The sequence below is a fragment of the Pleurodeles waltl genome, chromosome 7 (assembly GCF_031143425.1).
Source record: "Pleurodeles waltl isolate 20211129_DDA chromosome 7, aPleWal1.hap1.20221129, whole genome shotgun sequence".
In the NCBI taxonomy this organism is placed as follows: Eukaryota; Metazoa; Chordata; class Amphibia; order Caudata; family Salamandridae; genus Pleurodeles; species Pleurodeles waltl.
In genome coordinates this window covers 124,344,231-124,356,715 of record NC_090446.1, presented here as the reverse complement: position 1 = coordinate 124,356,715, position 12,485 = coordinate 124,344,231, and the positions used below count along the sequence as shown (strand labels likewise).

General features: G+C 46.4%; 1 protein-coding gene across 6 annotated transcripts in view; it reads left to right on the top strand.

Annotated features, from left to right (window-relative positions):
* The window catches only part of TPD52L2 (TPD52 like 2), a 130,144-nt gene that overhangs the window by 17,888 nt on the left and 99,771 nt on the right, over positions 1 to 12,485 (top strand). For 4 of the 6 annotated variants that reach the window (XM_069243258.1, XM_069243255.1, XM_069243256.1 and 1 more), the window contains exon 2: positions 7,885 to 8,042. In XM_069243258.1, the coding sequence (XP_069099359.1) occupies positions 7,885 to 8,042 (158 nt within the window). The remainder of the gene's footprint in view (positions 1 to 7,884; positions 8,043 to 12,485) is intronic. The other 2 variants (XM_069243257.1, XM_069243260.1) reach the window with 1 other exon arrangement.

The window sequence follows — 12,485 nt, the reverse complement described above, 5'->3', positions numbered from 1 at the left end:
TGTCCAGAGAGTGTGAGGAGTCTATCCCTACACTTTCCTGTGAACATTTCCCAAAGGAGAGCACCCCAGTGAGATCTGTTCACTTTTCTGGTTACACAAGCCCTCTCAAAAGCTGTGAACCATTTGGTGATGTCATCACCATCTTCATATTTAGTTACAATCCCTTTGGGGATTTTCAACATGTCAGGAGAATCTCTGACCCTATTTATGTTGCTGCCACCATTGATGGGTCCTAGGCCCATCTCTTGTCTTTCCCTCTCTATGGCTAGGATCTGTCTTTCCAAAGCCAATCTTTTGGCCATCCTGGCTAACTGGATGTCCTCTTCACTGGGGTTATCCTCAGTGATTTCAGAGTTGTTGGTCCCTCCTGTGAGGGAACCAGCATCTCTGACTATTATTTGTGGAGTCAGGGCTTGAGAAGCCCTGCTCTCCCTAAGTAGGACTGGAGGGGGGGAATTTCCCTCCAAGTCACTATCTTCATCCTCTGAGTTGCCATCCTCAGAGGGGTTGGCCTTTTCAAACTCTGCCAAAAGCTCCTGGAGCTGTACTTTGGTAGGTTTGGGGCCCATTGCTATTTTCTTTAGTTTACAGAGTGACCTTAGCTCTCTCATCTGTAGATGGAGGTAAGGTGTGGTGTCGAGTTCCACCACATTCACATCTGTGCTAGACATTATGCTTCTAAAAGTTGGAATACTTTTTAAGAAACTAAAACTGGTTCTAGAATCTAATTCAAACTTTTACCAAACTTTTAAACTCTAAAAGAAATGCTAAACAGGATCTAACACAAGGCCCTAGCAGGTCTTTTAAGAATTTAGAAAACTTTTCAAATTGCAAAAATCAATTTCTAATGACAATTTTGGAATTTGTCGTGTGATCAGGTATTGGCTGAGTAGTCCAGCAAATGCAAAGTCTTGTACCCCACCGCTGATCCACCAATGTAGGAAGTTGGCTCTGTATGTGCTATTTCAAAGTAAGGAATAGCATGCACAGAGTCCAAGGGTTCCCCTTAGAGGTAAAATAGTGGTAAAAATAGATAATACTAATGCTCTATTTTGTGGTAGTGTGGTCGAGCAGTAGGCTTATCCAAGGAGTAGTGTTAAGCATTTGTTGTACATACACATAGACAATAAATGAGGTACACACACTCAGAGACAAATCCAGCCAATAGGTTTTTGTATAGAAAAATATCTTTTCTTAGTTTATTTTAAGAACCACAGGTTCAAATTCTACATGTAATAGCTCATTCGAAAGGTATTGCAGGTAAGTACTTTAGGAACTTCAAATCATCAAAATTGCATGTATACTTTTCAAGTTATTCACAAATAGCTGTTTTAAAAGTGGACACTTAGTGCAATTTTCACAGTTCCTAGGGGAGGTAAGTATTTGTTAGTTTTACCAGGTAAGTAAGACACTTACAGGGTTCAGTTCTTGGTCCAAGGTAGCCCACCGTTGGGGGTTCAGAGCAACCCCAAAGTCACCACACCAGCAGCTCAGGGCCGGTCAGGTGCAGAGTTCAAAGTGGTGCCCAAAACACATAGGCTAGAATGGAGAGAAGGGGGTGCCCCGGTTCCGGTCTGCTTGCAGGTAAGTACCCGCGTCTTCGGAGGGCAGACCAGAGGGGTTTTGTAGGGCACCGGGGGGGACACAAGTCCACACAGAAATTTCACCCTCAGCAGCGCGGGGGCGGCCGGGTGCAGTGTAGAAACAAGCGTCGGGTTTGTAATGGAAGTCAATGGGAGATCTAGGGATCTCTTCAGCGCTGCAGGCAGGCAAGGGGGGGGTTCCTCGGGGAAACCTCCACTTGGGCAAGGGAGAGGGACTCCTGGGGGTCACTCCTCCAGTGAAAGTCCGGTCCTTCAGGTCCTGGGGGCTGCGGGTGCAGGGTCTCTCCCAGGTGTCGGGACTTAGGTTCAAAGAGTCGCGGTCAGGGGAAGCCTCGGGATTCCCTCTGCAGGCGGCGCTGTGGGGGCTCAGGGGGGACAGGTTTTTGTACTCACAGTCTTAGAGTAGTCCTGGGGTCCCTCCTGAGGTGTTGGATCGCCACCAGCCGAGTCGGGGTCGCCGGGTGCAGTGTTGCAAGTCTCACGCCTTTTGCGGGGAGCTTGCAGGGTTCTTTAAAGCTGCTGGAAACAAAGTTGCAGCTTTTCTTTGGAGCAGGTCCGCTGTCCTCGGGAGTTTCTTGTCTTTTCGAAGCAGGGGCAGTCCTCAGAGGATGTCGAGGTCGCTGGTCCCTTTGGAAGGCGTCGCTGGAGCAGGATCTTTGGAAGGCAGGAGACAGGCCGGTGAGTTTCTGGGGCCAAGGCAGTAGTCGTCTTCTGATCTTCCTCTGCAGGGGTTTTCAGCTAGGCAGTCCTTCTTCTTGTAGTTGCAGGAATCTAATTTTCTAGGGTTCAGGGTAGCCCTTAAATACTAAATTTAAGGGCGTGTTTAGGTCTGGGGGGTTAGTAGCCAATGGCTACTAGCCCTGAGGGTGGGTACACCCTCTTTGTGCCTCCTCCCAAGGGGAGGGGGTCACAATCCTAACCCTATTGGGGGAATCCTCCATCTGCAAGATGGAGGATTTCTAAAAGTTAGAGTCACCTCAGCTCAGGACACCTTAGGGGCTGTCCTGACTGGCCAGTGACTCCTCCTTGTTATTCTCATTATTTTCTCCGGCCTTGCCGCCAAAAGTGGGGCCTGGCCGGAGGGGGCGGGCAACTCCACTAGCTGGAGTGTCCTGCTGGGTTGGCACAAAGGAGGTGAGCCTTTGAGGCTCACCGCCAGGTGTGACAATTCCTGCCTGGGAGAGGTGTTAGCATCTCCACCCAGTGCAGGCTTTGTTACTGGCCTCAGAGTGACAAAGGCACTCTCCCCATGGGGCCAGCAACATGTCTCGGTTTGTGGCAGGCTGCTAGAACTAGTCAGCCTACACAGATAGTCGGTTAAGTTTCAGGGGGCACCTCTAAGGTGCCCTCTGCGGTGTATTTTACAATAAAATGTACACTGGCATCAGTGTGCATTTATTGTGCTGAGAAGTTTGATACCAAACTTCCCAGTTTTCAGTGTAGCCATTATGGTGCTGTGGAGTTCGTGTTTGACAGACTCCCAGACCATATACTCTTATGGCTACCCTGCACTTACAATGTCTAAGGTTTTATTTAGACACTGTAGGGGTACCATGCTCATGCACTGGTACCCTCACCTATGGTATAGTGCACCCTGCCTTAGGGCTGTAAGGCCTGCTAGAGGGGTGTCTTACCTATACTGCATAGGCAGTGAGAGGCTGGCATGGCACCCTGAGGGGAGTGCCATGTCGACTTACTCGTTTTGTCCTCACTAGCACACACAAGCTGGCAAGCAGTGTGTCTGTGCTGAGTGAGAGGTCTCCAGGGTGGCATAAGACATGCTGCAGCCCTTAGAGACCTTCCTTGGCATCAGGGCCCTTGGTACTAGAAGTACCAGTTACAAGGGACTTATCTGGATGCCAGGGTCTGCCAATTGTGGATACAAAAGTACAGGTTAGGGAAAGAACACTGGTGCTGGGGCCTGGTTAGCAGGCCTCAGCACACTTTCAATTGTAAACATAGCATCAGCAAAGGCAAAAAGTCAGGGGGCAACCATGCCAAGGAGGCATTTCCTTACAGTGAGGATACTTGTAGATTGTGAATGGAGATGAATACGGTTGATGGTATGAAAATAATTAACAAAATAGACTTCAACTTTAATAATTAATAGTATACGTTTTCGGATCCTTTTGTGCTGCTTGGGCAGTGGCGGTTCTGTGCTCGCCATGGGCTTCTGCTGTCTTGGTTTCAGCTGGAAAAAGGTGAGCCTTTGTGGCAGGCTTGGAGAGGAGAATCGGGGGTGTTGCTTTGATTTTGCTGGCAGGTGAGAGTCAGTGCAAGGAAGGATTGCTATCTGGATGTAGTTGAGGGTAGTTCGGTTTTGGTGAGTTGGTAATGGTTAACAGAGCGGTAGTACCATGTATGTGTTTTGAGTGAGAGTAGGTCTGTTGGAACACTCCCATTTATGGTCTTGAATGTTAGTGTTACAGTGCTCATACAATTTATTAACTGATAATAACGAACATCAGAATGTTGCAACACAAAATGATGTTGGAAAATACAATTAGAATAAAATAAAGCCAGTACTAAATATTTGTTAGTTACGTCATCAGTTCCATGTAGGCTAGCTGCTTATGAGCCCAAGCAGGAATGAGCTTAGCTCTAATAACTTTAAGAATAGGGTCGGCTGTGAGCCTCACTCTTTTGTTATTTAAATGACCGAAGGCAAAATGCAATGAAACACATTTCATTTCGAGTCTCACTACTTAAAATTGTGGTGAGCATGTATTACTGAGCCAAACACCCAAATAAAGGTATTTATTCATACGTAAAATTGCTTCTTTTTCTAATAATCATGTGATCTTTTACTGGTATAAAAAATATGAAGGCAATATTCTGTATTGTATTCATCTCGCTGTTTCAAATAACTGGTTAAAAAAAAGAACCAGATCATCCACTTATTACAAAATATTGAATATGCTCCTTCCCATATTTTGGTGTAAACTTCTTGTTTCATGCTGAGTTTGCCTCCGATCAACACGCACAGGCTAAACAGCAGATGAGCCAACACATACCCCTGCTTTTGCCTCTTATTTGTTGGAATACTGTCAGAAATGTAGCGACCCTGTCCCCGTTTAGTGTACACTTGCGTCCCTGCATTTACTGACCTACTTGCTTTTATTGGACTATATGCAATGCTCCATGATGAAAGCTTAGCCCATAGACTTGCACACTTTTGAAGGCTTTGTTATAATCCGCGAAACATGCTTATGGCCAGGTCCCTGATAGATTTGGAGCAATGAACAATATTATCTATTGTTAAATAAATTGATTTCTCAAACTTGTTTGAAAAAAAGACGGAAGGCCTTGCTCTTTAACTTCTTGTTGGGTCTCGTCTGCTGACAGCTAATAGCTGTTGGTTGTCGAAGATCCGATGTGGCTAATTCTAGAACTTTCAGTGGTTTTTGGAACAATCCAACAACCAAGTATTTAACATTGGTTGGTTGTCTCTGTTGTCACTCATATGCTTTCTCCTTTGCCAGGGCTTGTTTAAATTTACCGTTCCAAGAAGCCCTGTGCCAGTCTTGGCGCAGATTTTTTTAAAAAGCAGCTTGGTAGTAAAAAGAAAGCACCGAGTAACCCCCCCCCCCCCCCCCCCCAAGGGAGGGAGAAGTTAATACGTAGGGAACCACGGAAGGGGGTGTTTTTTGATGCTAATTATTTAAAACAGGAAAGAGCAAACAAAAGCCAGGCATTAGGGATTGAGGGAGCACCTGGGAGAGCGCAGGGGAAGTAGACGGTGTTTGAAGGGAAGTAACACGTGATGTTGAATATGTTGTAAGCTTATGTAACTGCCTTCTTACAGTTGTGACACTTACGTCATATTTTAGGTGTGTCAGCCCCCGTCATACTTCAAGCTGTTATACCCACTTCTTTTAAAGTTGTAGATTATGCTAGCTCAGAAGCCTAGTGTTAGGCTATAGCTACAATCTCTCACCTCACATTTTTCCACCCCTCAAACTCGATAGTCCCTTCCTGTAGCAAGAATTTGTGTGTGTATGTATGTGTATGTATATATATATATATATATATATATATATTATATTTGTCAAGGTTGATAAGCAAAATAGGCCAATATGATCCACAGTCCACCTGGGCTTTATCTGGCTTCCATATCACCATGAGCATGAAGCCCCTAAATTCTGGGGCGAGCTGCCCCCAGGTGAGCACGTCATCATATAGCCTTATTAAGTGTGGGATAACAACGAGGAATATCGCTTGTACAACTCCAGTGGAAACCCATTAGGGCCCAGGGCCTTCCCGGAGGGCATCACAGTGATAGCCTGCTGCACCTCTTCTCCTGGGAGGAGGAGATCTAGCTCAAGACCTCCGCGGCCGAAAGTGTTCGCACTGGCAACTTGTGAAGATTGGGTAGGGCCCTCTTTAGGACAGGGGATTCCCGGCTAGTGTACAGAGCCCAAAAGTGTGAAGCAAATTCCCCTACTATGAGATCTACGCCCTGGAGCATCACGCCCTCAGAATTGAGCAGCTTGTACACCAGACTGCAGAGGAGATCTGCTGTCACCAGCCACTATATTAGCTTACCAACCTTCCCCCCCCCATTTTATACATCACACTTTTCCCCAGAGAGTGGCGTCAGCTGAATTCAGTATTCACTGCAGTCCACCCCAACCATCAGCAATACGGGGAATGATCTAAAAGCACACTCAGAAGAATCTGAGATTGTGTTATGGAACCTACATCCGAGGTGGGCAGCAGGAAGTAATCTAGGCAGGAGGAAGTGCCATAGGGGTCAGGGGAATAAAATGTGTACTGGCGCTTCAAGTTCTTGCAACTTTTTAAACACTTAGGGGGTGATTCTAACTTCGCCGCCCGCCGAAGTTCCCCCACCAAAATACCGCTCCGCGGTTGAAAGACCGCTGAGGGTATTTTGGGATTTGCCCTGGGCTGGCGGGTGGCCGCCAAAAGGCCGCCCGCCAGCCCAGGGCAAATCAACCTTCCCACTAAGATGCCGGCTCAGAATTGAGCCGGCGGAGTGGGAAGGTGCGACGGGTGCAGTTGCACCCGTCACGTGTTTCAGTGTCTGCTAGGCAGACACTGAAATACTTTGTGGGGCCCTCTTAAGGGGGCCCCTGCCGTGCCCATGCCATTGGCATGGGCACGGCAGGGGCCCCCAGGGGCCCCGCAGCACCCCCTACCGCCATCCTGTTCCTGGCGGGCGAACCGCCAGGAACAGGATGGCGGTAGGGGGTGTCAGAATCCCCCATGGCGGCGCAGCAAGCTGCGCCGCCATGCAGGATTCTAAGGGCAGCGGTAAACCGGCGGGAGACCGCCGGTTTACCCTTTCTGACCGCGGCCAAACCGCCGCGGTCAGAATGCCCTGCGGGGCACCGCCGGTCTGTCGGCAGTGCTCCCGCCGACCCTGGCCCCGGCGGTCTGAGACCGCCGGGGTTAGAATGAGGGCCTTAATACCGTGAAGAAGGCCTAATTAGTCTGCATTGATTCTCCATGTACCCAATCACCTTCTGTTATAATATCACAAGATCTGTTGGCGGACAGTACTGCTTTCATCTCCACTCTCCCTTTTTGCCTCTCTGCTAACATTGCGTGGTCCTCCAAGTTAGATACTAGGTATGTTCTTCCCTTCACCTTTCTGCCCTCTGTTAATGTAGAGGCAGACTGTATAGTCAGACTTGTATTCTTGCTGTTGTTTTTGCCCCCAGTGGATATGGGGAGGTGTGTGGGAAAGAATGTCAAACAAGAGAACACCCTCAAAATAACAATTCAAGCTGTAAACCAGAATGCTTTAACCTGTCTGGGGTGCATGAGGGTACAGTGGTACTCCTGTAAGCTGCTTACATTACTACCCATGTACCCTCATACACCCGAACCTGGTTAAATCGTTCATGCTTATGGCCTGCATTTTTACTTTGAGTGTGTTCTCCTGCTTCTATTCCTTCCCCAGGTCCCACACACAACTAGTCCTATTAATATGAAGGAGGGGCAGTTGAATTGTTAGAGCCTGCATTGTATTCCTCTCCTTCTCTTGCCCTCCTTGATTGTATCATATTTATGGGGCACTGAGGCTGACTACGTATGCAACTTCCTAATGTTAACTTTGTGAGGCATGTGCAGTCAGATCCAGCATTTTAATCTAAAACCTCCTTTACATTGTGGGTCTCCTTCTGTGAGGTCCAACATCTCGCTGTCCCTCTACTCCTCATGGCCACATTGTGGATTATATAGGCTCACAGACTGTGTGTTGTGCTGCTTGTCAGCTGCTTACTTCTGTCCATGTCCCGCTTCTCCCTTGTGACAGATATCAACCTTAACTCTCCCAACAAAGGTCTGCTTGCTGACACTATGACGGATGTTCCAGTGGATGTGGGTGGTGCTGCTTGTGACCCTACGAGTCCTCCCCTGCCTGAAGGACTGACTGAAGCTGAAGCTGAAGAGCTAAAGAATGAGCTGTGCAAGGTAAAGTCCTGCCCTGGTCCCTATTCTGGTCCCTGTCAAACTATGGTATCACTTAGCTTCTTTTGATTCAGTGTCCAGGAACAATATCCACTGTAAAAATATATACACATAAAAATCTTAACCTGATGCATGGTCATGCATCATATAATCTCGAACCATTAGTTTTCTCTAACCTCAGTGGTACCACATTCAGTAATATGCAAATGTCTGTTGCCTTGGTTCTAAATTACTCTTCTGCCATGATCTAAAAAATGTTAATATAGTGCCTTCTTGTCAGACTATCCTTGGGCCATATGAGCACTTTGGTTGAATATTTTACTTTTCCTGAGCAGCATCTTTGGAGGCAGACGCTAAGCTCTTATTATCAACCCATTCAGTTTGGATACTACTTATAGGCTTCGGTCCTCTAGGTAATCATTATGAATATTTACAGACAGTTGTAAGGATGCTTTTAAACCGGGTGTTCCATGATCTTTGTTTTTTTTTGTACACCTTTTGCGTGATACTCTGAGAGCCTCAGCTATAGAAGTTTAAGTGCATGCAAATTATTCTTTGTCCTGTTTGGGGTTTTTGACAATTCTGCTAGTGTCTCATTGGGCACCACATAAGGGAATGGTTTTGGTGAAGTGGCGTTTACAGTGTCTGTACATCTAGGAAGACCATATTTCTGAACATTGGTTGGCATGTTCCCTCTGCAAAATCTCCTTCCATCCCAAGCTCCCCCCACCTTTATGGTTGCAATATTCTTTAAATGAGGAAACTTAGACAATTTGCTCTCCTGTTAATTAATGTTGAGGAATACTCTGTTGAGCTGGCAGTTTGGTTGTGTGTGCATTGGGGGTTTGGGGGGAGGAGGGTTCAGAAGTGAATAAACAGACCTTTCCTTTCAGACAGTTCTGTGTCTTTCTGTCCACAAGTCACAGCTTCTGTTGAGAATCAGCCAATTCATCTCAAAACTCCATACACTAGTTACGGCCAAGCTGAACCACTGCACTTCACTGTCTTAACCATAGCCTTACTCTTGCACACTGTCTGCTGTCATTCCATAATTTCCTGGCTTGGTTGAGCCATCACATAACACTGCATGCCTTCTCTGTAAGCGTCTACATTTGTGACCTTTTCATCAAATGCCCAACACTGGTTGAAACACCAGTGCTGCAATTTATTTTTCACATGGACCGCCATACTCTAAGGACCTATAAGAATACTTTGTTTAATTGATGGAGGCCACAAGGGCCTATTCCTTATGGTGTCACCTACATTGACCTTTTCTTTCATGTTTTATAAACTGGCCATTTGGAACTGGCTCTCACTCGACCCCTAGCGGTGAGATATCAGGTCTGGAAGTCACTCATTTGTAGGAAAACAGGCATTTTGCAGGTTTCTCCAACTTTTCTCCCCATTGTTTACTATTAGCTGCTGGTTTTCGACTTTGAGTCTCTGAGGCCTGCTGTCCAGACCTCTGTAATGGTGTTCTTTCCTTTTTCAAAATGTTATGTTTACTTGGGTGCTGACTTACTTATAAGCCCCCCGGTATATGGTACCCAGGTACCAAGGGCATGTAAGGTTGTCTGTCCACACAAGAACTTCAACACTGGTTTTATGCCACTCTGTTTGTGACAAACTGAAAACATGACTTTCAACTGCCATAGCAGACTGGAGAGGCTGTGCATGCACTGCACACACGACTTTGCCATTACCACTAATGTCAAAGTCCACTAGTGCCTTAACTATATATTGTGTGTGTATATCTCTCTTTCTCTTTCTTTTTTTTTCTCTCCCAGGAAGGCCTGTGAAGCCCTATGGCATGGACCACATATTGTTAAGATAGACATATATTTTTGATATGCCTACACAGCAAAGTCCTCAAATGTTGGTGTTTGCAGAGGACAGCTAAGTAGCCTTAAAAGGTAATTGCAGAGTTAACAGTTAGCACTTCAGTGCACCTAATGTTTGACTGAGGTTGCCTAACTATGCTATGTAAGGTATCAAATTAAAGGGGACAGCAAATGTGCCTCAATAGTACATTTGATATTTAGGTCCAATTGTGATGCTGGCCACTTTTACGAAAGTTGCCACTCTTTGACCCAGCTAGTCCAGTGACTTACAAAGGCACAGGGACTGAGACTGGGTTCTGTCCACTTGGGGAGAAGTGTGAACTACTCCCAGGCAGGAAACAAAGGGCGTTGCTGCACTGAAGGTGTGACCCCCCTCTGCCCCCATTCACAGGGTGGGCTGCAAAGGGTGTTAGTCCAAAAGGCAGGCATCAAAGGGTGATGTCACCTTTGAAGGGCTGCTGTAACAACACTCCTGCGCTGGAAGCCTTTTGTTTCACTTAGACAGAGCCAGGGCCAAGGAAAGGAAAACCGGTTTCAGAACCAGTTTTCCATGGGCGTGCTGCCCATGGTAGCCGCACACCCCAGGAGAGGGCTGCAGAGGTCCTCACACTCAATGAAGACTTCAGCCATGTTGGTTGTGGCATGCAAGATGCACTCTGGGATAGCCAGATGCCACACATCAATGGAACTGTGTCACCAGATAAGAGGAGACCTACTACCCTTTGGCTACTGACCGCGTGGTCCACTCTGGGATATAATGGTCACCAGAGACTTCTGTACTCGCTGGATTTAGGACGAGATGAAGACCACTTTGCACCTATTGGAATCACACAAAGAGGCTGCGATGTCTGAGAGACCTCACCTATTGCACTTTGTTAGCGAGTTTGGACCCTGTTCTTCATGCCTGGCTTGGGGGAACATTGATTCCCAGCTCGAATCTGAAGCAGAGACTGCAAAGGTCAGTTGGCTGGCCCCCCAGAACCGCACTGGAGACATTAAAGCTGGAAGAGTCCAAACTGAATTCCTGGTAGCCTTCGCAGCTGTGTTGCCGCCACCGGACATCGGGCACTTTGACTAACAGTTTGGGAATAGACAGAAGTTGCACTAAGTCTGCTGGACCTGTGAATGTTGGTTGTGACCAGATTCGTCCACCCCAAGGGACAGCAGCCCCCTCCAAAGACTTGCGGCGTGAGTGCTGTGTTGCTCTAACGGATAGTCTGCATCGGCAGCCCTTTGACCTCTGCATAGAGGACTTCGTGGGACCCCGAAATCTGTGGCTAGAGTTGCCCCCACTAACCTGTGGACCGAGGACTCGACCAACTTCACCCCCGTGGATCGCACAGAATCTGGAGCATCCATTGAGCATCTTTAAGCCTTCATCCCTCCGGATCAAGACCACTCCGTAGAAGTCAATGGCAGTTGTCCTGTAAAGTTTAGACCTCGCTTTAAAAACGATCTGGTGGCCATGTAACTGTCCAAAGTTTCCTTTTAAAATGTCTGCACCCCTATCTTGTCGGATGTGGTCGCCCAACCTGGGTCTTAGTCGCTGAACTCACTGTTTGAAACTTTTACCAAGTTTTCAAAAGTTTGCAAAGTTGTGACTTGCCAGTGGTTGTTTGTGCCTGATATTAAAGTTTTTTAAAAAAAATGTTTTAAAAATTCATATCTCTGTAACCCTCTGGATTTGGTCATCAAGGACTTTAAAAATTCAGAAAAAAAGATGCTCTGTTTAAATTGTTGTCATGTCTTTCTTGTTTGGTGGCGTTATTATTTTGTTGTTTGGTGCAGTTAAATGCTTTATAAATTTTTTCCTTTGCTATGCCTTGCTGCTTTGTGCAGTAGCTACCGAAGGGTTAAGCTGAAGGTTAAGTATATAACTCTGATTGGGCCCAAGAAGACAAATGTGAGTGTGTGGACGATAAAGCCCCAACCTTACTATATAGTAAACCCATTTTCTTACACCATGTTACTCCTCAAGTGGGCCTCCATTTGTGAGCTACTTGATTTGTGATATGAATATGTACACATGCGCTTACCTCCTGGCTGTGGTAATCATAAAAATAAAATTGCAAGTGTTTGCATTTGATAGTGCACTATACAACTATGTGTGATCTTTTGGTTACTCCTGATTTGGTCTTGTTTACTGAGGTTAAGACAGTCTCTTTGTCTACGTTTGTTGTGTGTCAGTGAGTGTTTTGTGAAGCAGTCGCAGCTGATGTTACACTATTCCAGGCAGGTTGTTACAGTGGCTAGTTGGTGATTATGGGATGACATTGAGTAATAAAGAGAGTTGTGGCTTGATCCTTGATACCTGAAGGGTAATGATATTGACTCATTTTACCCATTACAGGAATCTCCACTTCAGTTCTGTTCATGTAGAGAGGGCTCTCCATTTAGTGAACAGCATGATCCAATCACTTGCAGATGTTAGTATTGTTATCTGGATGGTTGCTTTGACAGAAATAGAAATGCTTGTCATCAGCACACCTTTAGACATGTGCTTTATACTGCTTGAGAAGCTCTGTTGGAATCCTGACATACATTTATCCTTGGGACGCCACAGGATGCTGGGTGTGTAGATGGGTATGCACGTCCGATCATGACT